The sequence below is a fragment of the Zonotrichia leucophrys genome, chromosome 1A (assembly GCF_028769735.1).
Source record: "Zonotrichia leucophrys gambelii isolate GWCS_2022_RI chromosome 1A, RI_Zleu_2.0, whole genome shotgun sequence".
Lineage (NCBI taxonomy): Eukaryota > Metazoa > Chordata > Aves > Passeriformes > Passerellidae > Zonotrichia > Zonotrichia leucophrys.
This window is the reverse complement of record NC_088170.1, coordinates 54,030,816-54,050,208: the sequence shown is the minus strand read 5'-3', so window position 1 is coordinate 54,050,208 and position 19,393 is coordinate 54,030,816. Positions and strand designations below refer to the sequence as shown.

The following is a 19,393-nucleotide window of genomic DNA, read 5'->3' as shown; positions in this document are numbered from 1 at the left end:
ACAACTAAGCAGCAGAGCAAAGAAATAAAAGGTCAGAAGGAAGACATAATTACCCTTCCCACTTTAACTGATTAATTGCTTTTTGTTAAAGAAAAGGACAAAATTATGGTTATAAAAGAAACATGTTAATTATTCTCCACTGCCAAACCTTAGAAAACTCATGTGTACGTCAAAAAAAAACTATTTAATTCTTAGTATTACAAATGTGCTCAATTTATCAAGTAGGTTACTCAGGAATGTGCTGAAGTTTATGAACACCGGTATTCATTTTCCATGCCTTACAAGCATATATGATCATGTGAAAGAAAGCACTCAACTTAAAAACCTTTTGCATGTAAATTGTTGAATTAGGCTCTGACACTGCCAAAATCAGAATCCAGATAGCACTGATATCTTATGACAGACCTGGTAGAATAGAAACACCAGACTCTTTCAAGCAATGCTTTTAACGGGGGAGTGGATAATCTAGTTAGCAAACTGGACAGCAACAATGCTAAACATCTGTATGGAACATACACACTGTATGCAGTAAAAACTGCAACTTTCCAAAATAACTGAAACACATCTTACCATCTTCCCAAGAGAAAGGCTGGGGTGACTCAAGTTTAGGCCGTTCTGGTAAGTGCATTCCAGTTTCATTGTTGTAGCCAATTCCCTCAGCATCTCGCCTGGCTTGCCTGAGAACTACACCTCCTTGATCTCTTAACCGCACTGCAGCTCTATAAAATATTGTATCCTTTGCATTGTATTTCATACAGTTATCTATGATCAGATTGAAGTCCTCTTCAAACTCAGTGAGGTTTTTATAGCCTTGAGCTTCTAACCGTTTCCGCATGGTAGAGAAATCCATAGGATGTTTAATATGATCCAAATAGTCTGGAACCTTTGGATAAATATTTAAAACACAAATAGGTAAAACCATCTTATTACAGAGAAAGTAACATTAGTTAGTAACTGATCCACTTTTTAAATGTATCTTGTAACATCTCAATGCAAGAAACTGAAGATGTAACTTAGAATTGCACACCTAGATATTGCAAACATTTGCATGCCAACAGAAGTTTAGATATTATTATATTCTGTATCTTGGGTAAGAAGTCTGAGCTCTACTAAGCGATGCTGAAACATTTTCTCGGGAATTCTGTGGTTTTATGTACTCCTACTTTCAGGCAACTAATGATAGGACAAGGGAAAATGGCCTCAAGTGACACCAGGAGCAGTACAGGTAGGGTATTAGGAAAGATTTCTACACTGAAAGGGTGGTAAAGAATTGAACAGGCTCCTCAGGGAAGTGGCACAGTTGCCATATGGTTTAGTCGGCATACTGGTATTAGGTCAAAGACTGGACTCAATGATCTTGGCAGTCTCTTTCAACCTTAATGATTCTAAATATAATAAACAGATGTGCATGCAGTATATCCACAAATGCACACATGTAGACTCTAAGTCTGTTTAGTTTCACCTTCAAGTAAGAACACGGTATCTGCATTGCAATTTTTGATATCCTTCAAATTAGCCTTACCAAAATTGTCTTACTGAAAAGTATCAGTATGTACCCAACGTTCTATACAAGAATGGGGTATTTCCATACAAGTATTTCCCAGAAATTATTTTGCTACATAAGCATAAAAAGGCTTTCATAGCAGTAGACCATAACTCATAATGTTAATTATCAAAATAAAGATTAAAAGCTAACACTGCTTCTACCTCTGTATGTAATGACTTGTTTCCTGTACTTAAGTGCCACCAAGCCACATGTAAACACCAGGAAACACAGCTGCAAACATACCTCTTTAAGGTTCACTGGCTGAGCAAATATACGAGCAGAATCCTTTTCCTGCAGCTGGTCCAGAACCGATCGCAGCAGTACAGTGAACGGAATGAGCTGAAGCTCCATAGTAACCTGCTCCAGCTTGACCTAAAGAAGTAACAGTTATCCAACTGAGCATTTTCCCTTAACATACTGGATTAAAGTTATTTAGCAGTAATAGTGTACTATTTTAGATAAGATATAAAATACAAATACATTTAAGTAAATGAGTTCAGTACTACTTCTAATATCAGCTGGCATTTATCTGACATAGGTTTTTAGGTAATGATTTTGTAAGGGAAAAAAAAAAAATCATTCTCATTCCTTCAACTCCAGCTTCCCAGAACTCAAATTTGTATTTTATATGTAAGAATTTTGTTCCACTTTTAAATGTATTTTTTTAAAAGATGCCACATAATAACAGGTTCACAATTCACCAGCAATGTGAAAATAGTAAGAATTTAAAGGTAATGTTTCAAATTAAATTTCAGTTGTACTGCTATGTTCAAAGTTTAAAAAGAGAATCTGATTTACAGGCTACATAAGACCAAAATAAAAAGTAATTGGGAAGACAATGTTCTACATAAATTCCAAGAAAATTATTTCAAAAAATCAGAATCAACATCTTCAAATACTTCAATATACTTCTGATTTTTTTTTTTGACACTATTTCAATTCCTCTTAATTTTAAGAGTTGATAACTCTTAAAACAGCTTAATTTTTAAGCTGTTTTAAGAATTATCAACAATGAAACAGTCTTGCTATAACTAAAGTAAATTCTTAATGAAAGATTAAAGGTGTGTGCACATATATATAATACATACATGTAAATAAAGTATAAGCAAAGATGCATGTGTAAAGTACACACATAAAAATACATATGTAAAGCAAATGATACGTGAATACACAAGAATTATGCAAAGAATTCCAGAAAGCACTCCAGAAGGACAAATTATAGTAGCTTGCAATGAATGTTCAGTTTGCAAAAGTAAAAATGAAATTGTGTTTTCACAAACAGGGACCATTAAAAACTCCTAAGTGCAAACATTTTGCGTTCACAGTTTTCATGGAAGCTTTTATCTTTCTGCATTATCACTTCCTCAAATCTCTCCTCCTGGAAATGTTAACTGTAGAATGCTGTAGGACTTCAGATGCAGCTTTTATTTTTGCTTTTTTTGTGACAAAAGGATAAAAGTGCTACTAGGTATATGGACATGTATTGAGAAAACCTGAATAGATCAAATCTTCTACAGTTCCTCAGAAACCAATAATTTTTCCAAGTCTAAGAGAATGTCTTCTTAAATAATTTCTCTATATCAATGCACACAGCAAGGGCAACAAACAGAAGAGCTGGAGGACACAGTGCTGGTAGACAGCTACACTCTAATTTTCCTTTACTGAAATTTGGTGAGATGAATCCCATGACTCAAGTGTGACTATGGATGGTCAGAAGCCAGTCAGAAGGGTCAAGAGCATACCGAGGGGCACTGGGGTTGCCTTCTACACTGAGAAATGAATATACTGTGAGGAGTTGTCTCAAGGAAAGCCACGAGCAGGTTGAAAGCTTAAGCACCAAGGTGAGAGAAGGATCCCTGTGGTTGGTATTTATTTCAGATCTAGGGAAGCCTATTGACAAAGCCTTCTTGCTCCAGCTACAGACAGGCACTGCTTTTGCAGGCTCCTGTCCTGCTGAGGACTTCAACCATTCTGACATCTGGAAAAGTAGCACAACAAGTTGTAGGAGACTGCAGGAGCGCCTTATGAATAACTTCACTAGGCAAAGCTTCCACGTGGGGCACACAAGGAGATGATTCAGGACAGCCAGCACAGCCTTACCAAGGGTAAGTCCTGCCTAACTAACCCAGGGGTCTAACCAACCTAGTGGCCTTCTATGATGGATTAATTCCTTTAAGTAGACAATGGAAGATGTTGTCTATCTGGACTTCTCTAAGGCCTCTGACATGGTCCTCAAAAACATCCTTCTCTCTAAACTTAAGAGTGATGGAGTCAATGGGTGGACTGCTCCACAGGTGAGGAATTGGCTGGATGGCTGCATTCAGAGAGCAATGATCAATGGCCTGGACTCTGGATGGAGATCACTAATGAGTGGTGTCCCTCAGGGGTCTGTACTAAAACCAGCAGCAGTTAGTATTTTCAACAATGACATGAGACCAAAGGATCAAGTGCACCCTCAACAAATCTGCATATGACACCAAGATGAATTGTGCAGTTGACACACCTGAAGGACAGGATCCCATCCAGACACAGACAAACTCAAGAAGTGGGCCCCATGGGAATCTTGCAGGGTTCAACAAGGCCGAATTCCAGTTGTGGCAACCCCAGGTATCAGTACCAGCAGAGGGATGAATAGCTCCAGCCCTGTCAAGAACCTGAGTACTGGCGGATGAAAAGCTCAATATGAGCAAGAAGAGTATGCTTGCAGCCCAGAAAGCCAGCTGCATCCAGGGCTGGATCAAAAGAGGGGTGGCCAGCAGGTCAATGAAGGTGATTCTGTCCCTCCACTCTGCTCTCATTTGGCCCCAGCTGGACTGCTGCATCCAGGTCTGCAGCCCCCATCATAAGGCATAAAGCTGCTGGAGTGAGTCCAGAGGAGGGCCACACACATGATCAGAATGGAGCTCTCTTCTGAAGAAAGACTGAGGGAAATGGGGTTGCTCATGCTGGAAAAGAGAGGGCCCAAGTGAGACTTTATTGCAGCCTCCCAGTACATAAAGAAGGTCTATAAGTAAGGTGGGGACAAACTGATTAGCAGGGCCTGTAGTGACAGGACAAGGGGTAATAGTTTTAAACTAAAAGAGGGTAGATTCAGACTACATATAAGGAAGAATTTTTTTACAGTGAGGGTGAAGCACTGGAACAACAGGTTGCCCAGAGAGGTGGTAGTTGCCTTATTCCTGGAGAAAGAATAGGTTCGATTGGACAGGGCTTTGAACAATCTGATCTAGTTGAAGATGTCCCTGTTTATTGAAGAAGGGTTGGACTACACAGTCCTTAATCCTTCCTTTCAACCCAAGCCATTCTATGAAAACTTTATATATTTTAAATAGTTTGAGTGCACATGCATGTACATATGTTACTTGACTCTATGTAAGGATTAAAATACAGCTGTCCTCCTACTGAAAAAATTGTGAGAATACTTAAATTATCTTTCCTTCAGAAAAGCTTCACCAAAATAAAGGTGCTGTATTTACCTGTTCTCTTTTTAATTTCTCACGTTTACGTATAAGTTCTATCAATAAACGTGCTCTTTCAAGATCATGGCGCAGCCTTTGCCAGTACTTCAATTTTTCTTTTAAGGCTTGCATTTCTTCATCATCTTCTCTCTAAGAAAAGAATCAAAACATTTTCATGAAAGAAAAATGCATATCTCTTTTTATAAGACAGTTCTATACAACTACAAAATGTATGCACGTGAAAGGAGAATCTACTGTGAGCAAGTTATGGCACTTGCTCATAAGCTTCATGCTGCAATAACAAAAAACCTGTGGTCAGGGTATCTTCCAGAGTTCCTCGAGGGTCTAATTGAAAATAAAATCTAAACTAGAAAGCATTCCTATGGCAATGGCTATTGACATCAGAAGAAGCAACACAGCAAACAGCAACCAAGAAATACAACACGCTGCAAAATATAATACAGGATTTTCACATCAAAATCCAAACCAGGTGAACACCAGTTTCTTCAGAAGCTCCAGCCTGGCAGAAACAAATTACTCATGTGGTCAACATAGTCCACCTCCTCACACCCAGCAGAACTAGGACACACTTGTAACAAAACAAAATAATTATGGCTTGTAAGGACAGGAAATGAAAAGCTGTTTATTAGATAATATAGTAACTTCAAATGGTATTGCAGGTGAATAATGCAGCAATACACTCTTTTGGAAAAATGGATGAAAGAATTTAATTTACATATTTTTCAGAGTAAGTAATGTTTAAACACTTGTAGTATTTAGATTGATTAGTACATACAAAACCCAGAGTGTTTGTTTGCCTTTAGTATTTTTCATAAGGAAAAGGAATGACACTAGAATACTACTTCCAGGATTCAAATGGTATTGGTAATGTATCAGAAATGAAGCCATAAAGAAACTGAATTCCTGATATTAGTACCAATTACACAAAAGAAACATCTGCTTTGGAAAATTATTAGAATTGAAAAACTAGTATTTTATAAAAGCATATCTGAGAGATATCCAAAACTTTGCATGCTTGCCCATAACTAGCATAGTGCAATATGTACTTGTTAAGTCATCTAGGAGGGCATTCTAAAACTTAAAACAAAACCAGTAAATTCCATCAGCTTTTATATATAGAAGACAGAGAAATAAAGGAAAGTGGCTAAAGGAAAGTGGCATGAGATGAACATCAAACAACATTACAAATTATTACACCAAAAGCCAGTAATTCCTCAAGAGAAGAATAATTTAGAAGTACCATAGGTCCTCTAAAGGAAGTTTATGCCATTTTTCAGATAGTTGGCTCTAAAAACAGAATTACAAAAACTGGAAGCTTAAAAACATTATCTAATAGATTTGCCAGTGCTATAATTCTATCATCTGCATTGTATTTTATTGCTTAATGTACTTGTAAAGGTAAAACTTAGTTTCATTCAAATCTCTGACTTCAATGAAGTTGCAAATACTTAAAATATCAACTATTTCTGCACTAGAATATACCAATCTGGAAATAAGTTTGTTCCTCTTTTCATTAAGAAAAAAAACCCCAAAAAATAAAAAACAACCTAAAAACAGGAGCTAGAAACTTCTAGTTCCCTTTCCCAATGACTATTACAACTGACAGTTGTAATTTCTTTTAAAGAGTTAAATCTTTACATAGATACAATAATTTAACTGCTGTGGTCAGAATAGTTCAAAGTAAATTTTGACAGTTAATAGTATTACTATTTTCAGGAATTTTCAATTCCTTAAAATTCTGAGGAGACTCAATGAAATAGGAAGTCTACACTGCCACTAAACACTACTCTCCTAAACCCCTTCATCTCTGAGTATAAACTTCGTGTGTGGAAATGCAACCCAACTCTTAGTTGTACAATTTTTTCAGTTTTCCTGTTTGTCAGAACCAAAATTAAACTGCCAGAAGTAGCAAGCTTGTCATCCCTTTGCCTGCAAACACTTAGAGCCTGCTTTTTGCCCTATTTAACTGCATAATTTCAGAAACTGGAGAACCCAGCCTGATGAAAGCTAAGTCAACAAAGTGTACTAGTTCTAGGGTGGGTCAGGAAATTTAAATACAGAAAGAAAAAATAATGTTACAGCAGGCCTTAGGATTGTTTATCAGACACTTAAGTACTTGGCTGAACCTCAAGGTGCAGCTGCACTCAAATAAGATAAAAATATTTTACCTGAATCAGTTGTTTTACTAATTTCATTCCCTATAATAGGCAGATACTTGTCAACATGCAGATGTGACCCAAAATATCAAAAGCACCCTGCCTCTTTTTTTTTTCTGCACACATACACTACCTTTCTGAATGGCACTCTGGTTTGGAGATTAATAGCAAACCTCCAATTTTTTGACACTTCTATGCAAAGTAATGCTGGCAGACAGTTCACAGCTTAATAGCTAAATAACTCTCCTTTTCCCTAACCTATTTATTTTCTGACATACAACATAAGCCTTAATTAGATTAAAAGGTCAGTGGAAGTTGAAGAGAGCACAATGCACTGGTTTCCAACAACCAACCAGTAAAAACTTAAAATATAAAGGGTTTCTTTCAAATTTGTTAGCTTTCTGACATAGAGCTTTCTGGTAGGAAAATTCTTCTTCTTCCTTCTTTTTACAACTGTGCTGACAACCACCAAGTTTCATTTGGCTGATGACACAAGAAAAATTTATAAAGAAATTTTCATTTGGAGAGGGACTCTTCATCAGGAACTGTACTGACAGGACAAGGAGCAAAGAGTTATGACGGAAAGAAGGGAAATTTAGATTAGATATTAAGAAGAAATTCTTGACTGTGAGGGTGGTGAGACACTGGAACAGATTGCCCAGGGAAGCCGTAATGCCCCATCCCTGACAGTGTTCAAGGTCAGGTTGGGTGGAGCATTGAGTAACCTGCTCTAGTGGAAGCTGTCCCTGCCCATGGCAGCAGGGTGGGACCTAGATGATCTTTAGGGACCCTTCCACTCCAAACCATGCTGTCAGTCTATGATTTTCCAATGGACTTAGTTCTTGCTGAACATAGTATTACCTAGAAATATTACCTAGTATTATGTATTAACTAGAATAAGTATTAAGTATTACCTAGAATATTACCTATTTCTTAATACTGAGGGAAGAAGAAAACATTTTTAAGTCTACACAAAGAACATGCAGCAGCTGAGAACTCATCTCACATTAGAATGCTACCAGTGTGGCCACACCAGCAGGAAGACTGTCAGCAATGTAGCACCATAGCCTTCCTTATGCTGGGTGTGAATGTGGGAGAACAGCCCCACTCCTCAGAGAGACTGTAACTTAATATGATACAAACAAAAATAGAATGACAGTGATGAAACTGGACCTTGAGCAATACAATTAGTTTTATTAGCATGCTCTGCTGGACTTGTATGGCAATCAGACAAAACCATTTAGTGGCTGCAACTTGTGTTCTTAATGAAATCTTCAGTGCAGGTGTGATCTTAAGTCATCAGCACCTTCTCTTTTATTTCTTCTCACAGTGGCTTTAAACTGACATCGCTACAGCAGCAGCAAGCTTCTACACCTACATTTCATGCTTCATTTTCATTCAAGTGTTCTGAAAGTTCAGGGAAAAAAAACTAAAATAATGAGGATATAAGTAGTATTAGAGTACTCAAATACCTTTCCTTAATTTCTCCAGGTGGAGAGAGAAGTGAGAGCACAAACCATTCTCTTAGAGAGTTCCTTGCTCCTGCACATGGTGAGGCAGTCCAGGTCTTTTAGCCTGGTTTAGAACTCTTAGATCTTCAAAACCATACCATAACTGAACGCTGAAATATATCTATTAGGAAGTAAGTCTAGACCATGAAGACCTCTCCCTTTGCCAAATTTGTTCTAGTAACCTAACAGAGAGGGATCAAAACCACTTTCCACCATACATCCTGAAACCATTTTCAGGGTTTTGGTTCATCATTATAACACTTCTTCTAAATAACAATTTTAAAAAAACCCTGAATCTTATTACACCACTGTTTATATTTGATTAACTGAAAAATCTATGTAGGTTTCTTGATATTCTGACCCCTCACATAAAACAAAAAGAATTTTCCCACCTGGACTGAAATGAAAATATAATCATGCCTATCTAAAAATTTTTAAGGTGTTCTCACAACGTCTATGCCATTGCTGTTTATTGTCTTGGTTACAAATTGGTTTATACTTGGGAGTAACAAAATACATTCATTGCCTTGCAGTTATGATTGTTTTAATAAACAGCTATTGAAAGTGTTCTGGAAAAGACACAATGTAATACACAGGACACTTGCTACTCAATGAAAAGACCTAACTTTTCATTTTTCATCAAGAAACTTCATTTAATACTCAGCTCACCTTGAAACCAGATTTTACTTTTCAAAAGAACAAACTTTTCAACAGACCAATATAAACAGCTTCCAATTTATTCAGAATATATTATTTTCTTATTTAAGAATCATTCTCAAATTAGAAAAGAAAATAAAGAATTACTGTTTGTACTGCAGTGTAAACAGGCAACTGAATTTTAAAATGTTCATATCAAGGCCAATTTTATTTTAATCAAACATCAATTACAATAATACTTTTATTGTGATAGTCATTATTTAAATATATAGTAATGTTGCACCCTTATCATGCCATCCCAGAAGAAAACTGGCTCATGTAATTTTTTGGACACTAACAATGGTCTAGTTCTGTATTGCCACAATAGCACCACACTCCTGTGCCTGCCTTTAGTATTTTATAAAGACTTATGCTCATTTAAAAAGAGGTTTATTGTCTGAATAAATTAATTTCAACTATTATTAGGTAACACTAATTAGGTACCCTGCCAGGTACCTTCAGAACCTCTCATGCAGAAGTAAAAGATTAATCAAACTTCAAAATAGAGTGATATAGAAACGATGAAAACAAGATAAACAAGGGGTTGATTTATATCCAAAGTTCACCTAAAAGGAGTCCATGTAACTGGAATTTGAGAATCTCAGCTATGAGGAAAGGCTGAGAGAGCTGGGACTGTTTAGCCTGGAGGAGAAAAGGCTCAGGAGCAGAAAACTCACCAGTACACATAAATACCTGAAGGGAGGAGGCAAGGAGATGGAGCCAGGCTCCCCTCAGTGGTGCCCAGTGACAACACAAGAGGCAATGGGCACAAAGTAAGAACAGACACCTGAAGACTCCTGGTTTTTTCTAAACTGTAAGGGTGACCAAGCACTGACACAGCTGCCCAGAGATTGTGGAGCTTCCACCTTTGGAATAACTCAAAAGCCAACTGGACATGGTGCTGGACAGCCTGTTCTAAGTGGCCCTGATTGAGCAGTGGGGCTGTATCATATGACCTCCAGAGGACCTTTCCAATCTCAATTATTCTGGAAATTATTAATTAGTTTTTCCACAAGAAAAGCTAAAAAAATAAACACACACACAAACATGACAGATCAAATAATTAGGAAGCAGCGTTGACCACAGTATTTTTTATGACTACAAAATCAGCAAACAGAAATACAACTCTAACAAAAATAACCGTTCCACTTCAGAGGGGGGAAAAATTCAATTTAATATGAGTAAATTATTATAAAATTAATTCTTACATTTTAGAAGCTATTTACAGGAAGTCAAGTGCCAGGAGAATGGAAAGAACACACCCACCTACACGTTCCATTCCATTAAAAAAGGTAACTCGGATGGAGTAAAAGTTTCCACATCACAACGCTTCACAGCATTTCAAAGTCTACATGCAAGGACCCACACAATTCAGAAGTTTTCAGTATTTTTGAAGCTATCCAGTAACTTGAAACCAAAACAGACCACCTGGAGTTGGGTGTTTTGATGTTTTTCAGCAACTTATTCATAGGAGTGTACAACTAAACTTATGCTTGTCTACAATCCCACTTAACTGTGTCAAAAGCAAAACCAGAAGCTGAAACAGGTCTGAACTTCATCAACAACTTCCATTTTGTTATGACCAAACAGGTGGGCAATACAGATCTGAATTTGAAAACTGTAAACTAGCTGTCTAACCCTTTACCCTGTTAAAATCCACGGTTTTTTCAAGTGTCAAATAAGACATCTGCTTTGCATCTTTTGATGAATTTAAAATAACTTTTTTCTTTTTTCTGACAGTACACTGATTCATGGGTTCCAAAAAACTACAACACTTATCAAAGAATAATGGCATTAGGATACTTGTGAAGATAGCATTTTTGTGAAACATTTAAGCAAAACAAAAGAAAAAGCCGCACATTTTTTTTACGTCTCACATATTAAAAAGTATTAGATAATTCCCAATTCCCAAAAAAGGTAATATCACTTCAAAATAGGGTAAAGAATTTATTCAGTCCTGAGTAAAAAAAAGTTTTTACTTTGTGCTAGGCTTCCTAGTTTATTTTTAACTCAATAAAAGAGAAAATTTCCAATTTCTTCTTAGAAATAAAAAGTATGTCACATACCTGTTGTGTGTTTCTTTGTGACTGTAAACTGGACTGCAGCCTTCTCAAGAGTGGAACACCATTCCTAGACAGTCTTTTAAGCAACCAGTAACTGTGCACTCGTTCAACAAAATGCTTCTTTCGCTGAATGGCCACCTGATTCATAATCTTATTTAATCTAAAACATGGAAAAACTGATATTGTATTTTTCACAGCAAAGCATAAAACATATTTATCTATGGAAGATAAACATCACACATATATGAATGTATACTGTAAAAAAGAAGTAATCACTATGTTACTAACTTCTTTCAGTAAGATCCCTTCCAGTACAATTATTTCTGAGCAGTAAATTACAACCAAGTACCTCTGCCTGACACTGCAGGTTCTACCAAATACATTAACACACTTTATAAAGCTAACATTAACATACTTTGTAAAGCTAAAGGGAATTAATTTTTTTGTAACCATTATTGGAAGAGCAATCCCAGATTAGGGCTGAGAATGTACAGTTGATTTTCCTATTGAAAATGAAATCAGATAAAAAGCTCCAAATCACGATGAAAATCATCAGATCATTTGTTGCCATCTACAGAAAGATTAGTAGTTTATTTTACAGACAATAGATCTTCAAACTCCTCCCATAAAAACATGCAATGAAAGCCTTGTATTACTCTATTAATATTAAATTTCTGACAAATAAACCAAACAAAAATATAAAACACGGGAACAATTGTTATTTTAGCCCACACATACAAGAAAATAACCAGAGAAGACATGAGGACAATGTAAACAGTTAACATAATATTTTGATCAAAATTAATCAGTATTTTCTCTGAAGCTGCTTTTTAACAAAAAAAGTATATGCATATACTTTTTTACAAATATTCAAGGAAAGTGCTTTGTGAACATCACACACAACAATACTGATTCCTATTTTTCAAATAATGACATGTTAGATGACCAAGTCTCAAACATGACAGTGGCTTCTGAAAACATATTGAAAAGAAAGCTTATCTGAAACAAGTCTTCAGCTGTTTGTGCCTACAATAGCTTGAAATTCCAGCAAAACAGAAGTTAGAAAAAGCTAATAGTTACAGAATGAAAATATTTTCTCTTTGTATGTTAATGGTATTTGTAACCAGAGGCAGCCCTTGTAAAATAAATACAAGATGCCCCAAGCTAGCAATCTCCTGCATTGCAAGGGATGCTTCCTTCATCTGGGGGCAGGGGTGAGCTGGAAAGAGAGCTGGATGTAAAACAGTTACAGACACATTGACAATGACAAAAGAAATCTGTTAATTCTTCACTCAGAACGTTACTACTACCCACAGCAAAACTCTACAACTGATAGCAGGGGGTTTTTTGCACATTCTGCAAAACTTCTTACTATACCAAGCAAATATTAACTCAAGAAGTATCTGATTTGTAGAGCAGTATGAGACATTTAAACAAGAATCACAATTGAATATACATACTAATGTTTTTCTACTTTTCTCCTTTTTATATTAGGAAGAAAGCAGTTTTGCAGGTAAGTGATAAAAATTAAGCAGTCAAAACACCTAAAGAAAATGTAAAGTTAGAAGTAAGTCTTGGGTAAAATGTTTTTTTAAGAATATCTGGGAAAACTAAATATTTTTCAGGCTAACATACAAGTGAGTGTACTTCAACTTCAAAGGTCATCTATCCCTGGGGTTTTTTGAACTGAGTAGAAGATAAGGTGCAATAGGTCTATTCAGTGCTACTAATTATAGCTAAAATTTTCAGTCATCACCAGGTAAAGGCAGAGCAAACCCAGATTTTCTTTAAAATACAGTGCCATTGTGTCCTTTGGTTTCTCAATGGCTTTTTTTTTTTTTACTTAATAACTAAGCTAGTTAGGCATTCTTGAAAAATTCTAGCTTAATTTAAAGCTTAGGTCTGCAGATGGACTTCAGACTGTCTTGTACATCTTTCACTGGAAGGCAGACACAGGCTCCACAAAGATTTATTTACTCAATGCAGAACAGATGTGACCCTAGTAAACTTCAAACAACATAATTACAACTAATTATAGAATGCAATCAAAGTCAAATAATTGCTTTCACAAATCTCTTGGAAACGGTAAAACCTACTGAACCAAGTCAAGAAAAAGCACAGCCAAATACACAGCTATTTGGAAAGATCAGAGAATCATAACATGAAGAAAGGTGCCTTGGCTTCATGCCCATCAGATGTGGCAAGACTAAGCAAACATCTTTAACTACAGCTTTAAGTACATTTGCCAATTCACATAACAAACCATTCTATTCATACATAATTATAATAGCAGAGTGTTAAAAGAAGCTCAAGAAAGATGTTCACAGAAGACCCTTTCCAACTTTCAAAATATAAATAGACAGAAGGTAATTTGGAGTGCAGAGACTACTTTAAAAGTAGTTGGAAACTGCTTGTCTCTACCTTCCCCTCTAAATTAAACCAAGTATTTCATTTAAACAACACATGGGTAGCAGCTATATATACTTGTCAAAATACAGAGCTCTGAAACTCTTCACGTGGCAGGTATCTACACAGCCTCTACACCATGAACTCAGTGCTAGCATGATGTTACATCTGCTGCTAGACTCTAACTACCCACTACCTATATCACAGCTCTTCAACCATCCTTTTGCTTAGTCTGATACTTCCAGGCACTTTTACTGTCCCAAGCACCTTAAATTCTGATGGGCAATACAACTATTTTGGGGAAATGAGACAGCACTGCTGTAGAACCCTGTAAGATGCACAGACTGGGTACTGACTTTGAAGCTCCCACCACTTAAACGAATTTTCCATACATTCTACTTATTTTTTTTTTTTCCCCATCAAAGATGCAATAAAAAACCCCTGAAGAATAAAAAAAAAAAGGCATGTATTTGGGCTAGGTAAGGTAGAGCTGTTTAAAAACATCATCATTTTGCAATCCAGGATCTGACTTGGACATGACAGGATTAATTGCTACAGTCAGTACACTGATAAATCCCCAATTCAGAGGCAAGGCTTAGAGAACTTGGGGCACCTCCCAGAACTACAGAAAACACCTCAGCAAAGGCTTTTTTTTTTGCTAAGGAATCTGTTCACACTAGCACTTTTTCCAGTATAAGCACATCAAAAAAACCCAGCTTTCTGTATTATTTTCTAAAGGCAAGTCAAGCATATTAACTACTAGGAGAAAAAAAATCCATTATTTTCCCCCAACTTACCAGTTATTTAAAACAAAGTACACTGATAGAGGAATTTAAAAATTCTTAAAAAGGTGACTGTTCCAATGATATTCAGTGACTGCTGCTATCTAGCTGGTCTCATAAAAGAAACATTAGGTTTCAAGCTGATGACCACTGCAGCCTCTTGATGTTTTAGCACTAGCAGTCATTCTGATTCTCGGTTTTGTTGTTTCAGAACTACATGCCAAAACTACAGATGACAAAAACATTTTTCAGAACTGTTTTAATTGTGCCACAGCCAACTGAGTGAGCCAGAATTACTTCCTTGCCCCAGCCCCAGCCCTGTAAAACATTGGTGTGCACTACAAATGGGGATATCAATTCCCTGCTTGTCTTTAAACAGGCAAGGGTCCCTTTTGAACCAAACCCTTGAAACAGCACCTACACTCTCCTCACATGGAGACACTGGATGGATAATCTGCCCTGTAAAGGATGACACATTCAATGCACTGGTCAATGCATTCAGAGAACTGAGTGTGTTACTCAGTCCTTGCTTCCTCACCTTTTACAGAAATGCATAAAAGAAATTTTGTCAATGTAAGAGATGTGCTTTTAACATATTAGCAAATCTCACAGCTGCCTTCTTTGACTCATGACTTCCTCTCCCAGTTCCAGTTACATTTCACTGTGGCAATATGGCAACTGGTTACAGGGAAAAGTGAAACCAGTATTTTTGGTAACCAACGGTGTGGCAGTTTAACCTCAGAAAGCCAATGAGAGACAATCAGACACTCTTTTATCTATCTTTACTAACCACTGCACAGAGCATACATGCTTTTTAATTCCACAGGCATTATTTTACCTCAATATTCTTAAGTTTTTGACATACAAACTGGAGAGAAGGTTTTCTTGAGTAAGTATGTGATTTTGACAACATTATTATAGTAACTCAAGCACAAGGAACTCAATATGAGAACCTGTATTAATCAAACACCCAAAGGAAGATCATATATCCATTAAAACTAAGCAATTTTTGAACATGAATGAACCCTAGTATTTTAATTACCATGCCTGTCCTGAGTGTCCAGTTTTATCAGTTTATTTTGCATTGTCCTTTATCCAGCATAGCACTACTAAGGGTACACACAACACAGGAAAACTGTATTATAGCCTGTAAAATTTCATTCAGTATCAGTAACATACCAGCTTCTCTTGGCCTATGCTAATACCCATTAACAATCAAATTATGTTCCACTTTACAGAGAAAATAAAATACCCTTCTTTTCCCACACAAAGAGGGCAGGTGTGTTTAAAAACCTGTCAGAACAAAATGTTAAAAAAATTTATTGAACAAGTTGCAAACAAAGTAAACTGGGTTTCCAGAACACTTGAATTTTCAATCCTTGTTCAGCAAAGTTCCACAAAATGTACTCAGACTTGTAAGAAAAAGAAAAGATACAGGACTTCTCTACAGATAATTATAGAAATTCCAATGAAACTTACTGGAAGACAATTAGCATAAAACTAGAATAAAAAGTTAGGAAGAATTTATTTAGGGAATTGAAATTAATTCTGGAGCCTTACCAACTACTCCTCCTGGCTCCATAGCCAAAAACTTCAGTTTTGGAAGACCAGAATGCCCATCTGGACAGATGAAACTCTCTCTACTCTTCCCATGGAAATCTGTGGCATCAGCAACTTTTGAAATTGTAAAACTTGCCTTTCAATACACTTTTTTTTTTTTTTTAAACAGAGAAAAACCACAATTTTGTTACCCTATTCTTCAATAAAAGATGAAAGTTACTATATGACTTATTAACTTAAAAATAAAAACGCCTCAAACTGCTCTGACCAACTTGAAAGACAACGCAGGCAAATGAATAACTATGTAAAAGTCAGAATCCATCTGCACGTCTTTATTTCCTCTTGAAAAAGGATAACATTCCTTTAATACCAAGCAGAAGTAAGACAGGTGCCTAACAGAGTGCCTATCAAATCCTGGAAAGACTGAAAAATATTTCATTATAACTTTTGCAACACAAGTCTGCAGAATCCACATGCAACAAATACACTTTCTTAATTAGAACTACTTTGCAGGTTTTATTCCTTTTGGACTGTTATGTTTTAAAAGTCTAGCTACTGAATTTGCCTCTCCTAAGCTGAAGTCTAACAGTGTGTATTTAATCTACTGATATATCTTCTGGAGCCTGAAAGCCTCTCCAGGTTCCTATTCTTTATTTAACATTTACTGGTATTTAAATAATTTTGAATGCATATGTAGGAAGCACTTTGTTTTGCTTACATGACTGTGAACCCCCTATTTTTCTATTTGAGCAAGCAGCTTGTAAAATTTTGCTTGGACAGGAAAAGTAAAACAGTGAACTGAAGAAGTAAGAAAACACTGTTATTTCAGTTAATTCTGTTATCTTCTTCCTGTTCTAGCAACTAGAGTTGGTCATATTCCAAAACTCTGGAAAAGGAAAGAAACCCAAAACAATAAATAAAATAAAAAACCAAAACCAAACCCATCTCAAACAATGAAAACCTCCCACCCTGTCACACTGGAAAAATCTCTTCTCAGAAAAAACTGTATGTGCACATATACCTCTGCAAGGTCCTATACATATATAATGACCACACATGATATTTTGGTATCTAATATCAAAAGGCTAAATTCACATCAGATGTATTAAACAAAAATCACATTTTGATCTGTAATAAGATAATAAAATTTATCTTCTAATTTTTTGTGCACTCTGTAACTTGATCATTGAATAAAAAAACTGCCAGGACACAGTTCTTCAGACAATGCATTCTTTAGATGTTTTGCTATGGCACAAATCACAACATACTCTACTTGGCACCAAAAAAAACTGAATAGAAGTTCACATAACTGGTGAAACTCAGAAGTTCTGAAAAACAAAATCACATAGGTCTTGGTTTTCATAACTGCAGTATCACATATATATTCATTGTGGGCCAAACCCCTTAGAAAGCACATAGAGTATTAATGAAATGCCTTACAGAGGTAACATTAATTTGCTTTAAGCTTCTTGGCCTTGTACACGTAAAATAAACAAAAGAAAAAAAAAGTATTTTTACTCAAAATCTACTTTTACAATTTACTAAATAAGTTAACTTCTTTGAACACATTAATTAATCCTTATTTAATAAGCCAACCAGTGTCAAGATGAACTAACTTCAAAATAATGCTCTAAAGTTACCTTTACTTTTTTTAAATACTGCTGAGGCAAAACTAGCGAACACCACAGTAGTTTTTTTAATTTAGGGAAAATTATTTTTTTATTTAAGCAAAGAGATCAGGATGACATCAGGAGTAGTTTCTACATGTAACAGAAAGTCAAAGTCAAACAATGTGACAAGACAAGAAACATCAGCAGTTGAAGATTTCTGGCATTCCCCTCAGGTGATTCTATGATCCAAGTGTCAGGTACAGTCACAAGGCTGTACCTACATCATGCTCCCCTGGAATTAAAATAAGCATTTTCACACCATTCTGTAAATTATAAATACATGTATATTCAAGGATAATGAGCTAACAGACATTGGTCTGGATTTATTCACCTTCCAAGTTCTTTGCAATGCTGGCCCCAGCAGTATTTTTCAATAGCTTTTTTTATGATGAATTTTAAGCCACATTTCTTGTTCTTTACCCCCACCTTGAAAACTTTTTGAACTTATAAAAAAAAACAAAAAACACGAGAGTACCCTAAAAAACGTTTTAAAAAAATCCCCAAAAGAAATCCACAAGCTACATAAATGAATAAAAAGCATGATCTGTGAATGCAGACTAACACTGCCTTGAAGGCTTTGTTAATATTCCTTTCCCCTCCTACTGCACTTCAACACTTTCTGTTTATTATTTTTCTGGTCCATACTTCCTTTCAGAGACAATCAATATTCCTGTGTTAAGATAACAAGACTACATTTAATTACTTGGTAAGAAAGTTCAAGATAGCTCAATTTGGTAAATCATAAACCAAAAGAAAATACTGGTTTTGCCTTGAGACACAGTAACAGAAATCCAGCTTACTACCAGGAACAGTATTCCTCCTAATAAAACCAAAGATCAACATAAAGAAATCAGTTAAGGTGGGGCAAATAAATGCTGATCTGTCAGAAGAGCTGAAAATGTTTTTTGTAAGAGTCTCAGCAATTTTTGCTCTCAGTAAGGCTATTACCTTACTTTCATAACAATCTTATAATTCTCTTTTAACATTAATGATGCAACAAACCTCATGGAACAACATACAGTGTTCCTACTTCTAATAAAAGTGGGGCTTTTCTACTTATTCTTTGCTTTCTATACAGGTATTGCATTTCAAATGTTTTCTTAATTTCAGACATAACAAACATGCCATGTTTGCAGAAAGAGAAACTAAAGATGAAAGCAAATATTTATATGCTTTTAATGCCAGATTCCATTTAACAGAGCAGTACTTGCAGGAATGGCATTTTAATAAAGCAGATTACACTGTATCTCAGTGTATACTTTTAAAATACCGTAGATTAAATATTTCATATCACATTCTATTTCCCTCCAACTATATGGCTACAATATTGTAGTAGCACAGCATTTTTAAATAATGTGAATATTGACACTAGCTAACAAGCAAATATTTTTAAATGCCTCTTTTGACACACAAGATCAAGAGGCTACAAAAACCAATGCTGTTTGTAGTAGAGAACTAAGCAATCAAAAATAAGAGAAACCATGTAGTTTTCCCAGCTAACATTGTAACACTTCTGCTGCACAT

General features: G+C 35.8%; 1 protein-coding gene across 4 annotated transcripts in view; it reads right to left on the bottom strand.

The window, feature by feature from the left end:
• Positions 1-19,393, bottom strand: part of BRD1 (bromodomain containing 1) — a 58,034-nt gene that overhangs the window by 29,166 nt on the left and 9,475 nt on the right. For all 4 annotated transcript variants that reach the window (XM_064702784.1, XM_064702787.1, XM_064702785.1 and 1 more), the window contains exons 3-6: positions 11,455-11,611; positions 5,023-5,154; positions 1,790-1,918; positions 571-883 (exon numbers count right to left, since the gene is read on the bottom strand). In XM_064702784.1, the coding sequence (XP_064558854.1) occupies positions 571-883; positions 1,790-1,918; positions 5,023-5,154; positions 11,455-11,611 (731 nt within the window). The remainder of the gene's footprint in view (positions 1-570; positions 884-1,789; positions 1,919-5,022; positions 5,155-11,454; positions 11,612-19,393) is intronic.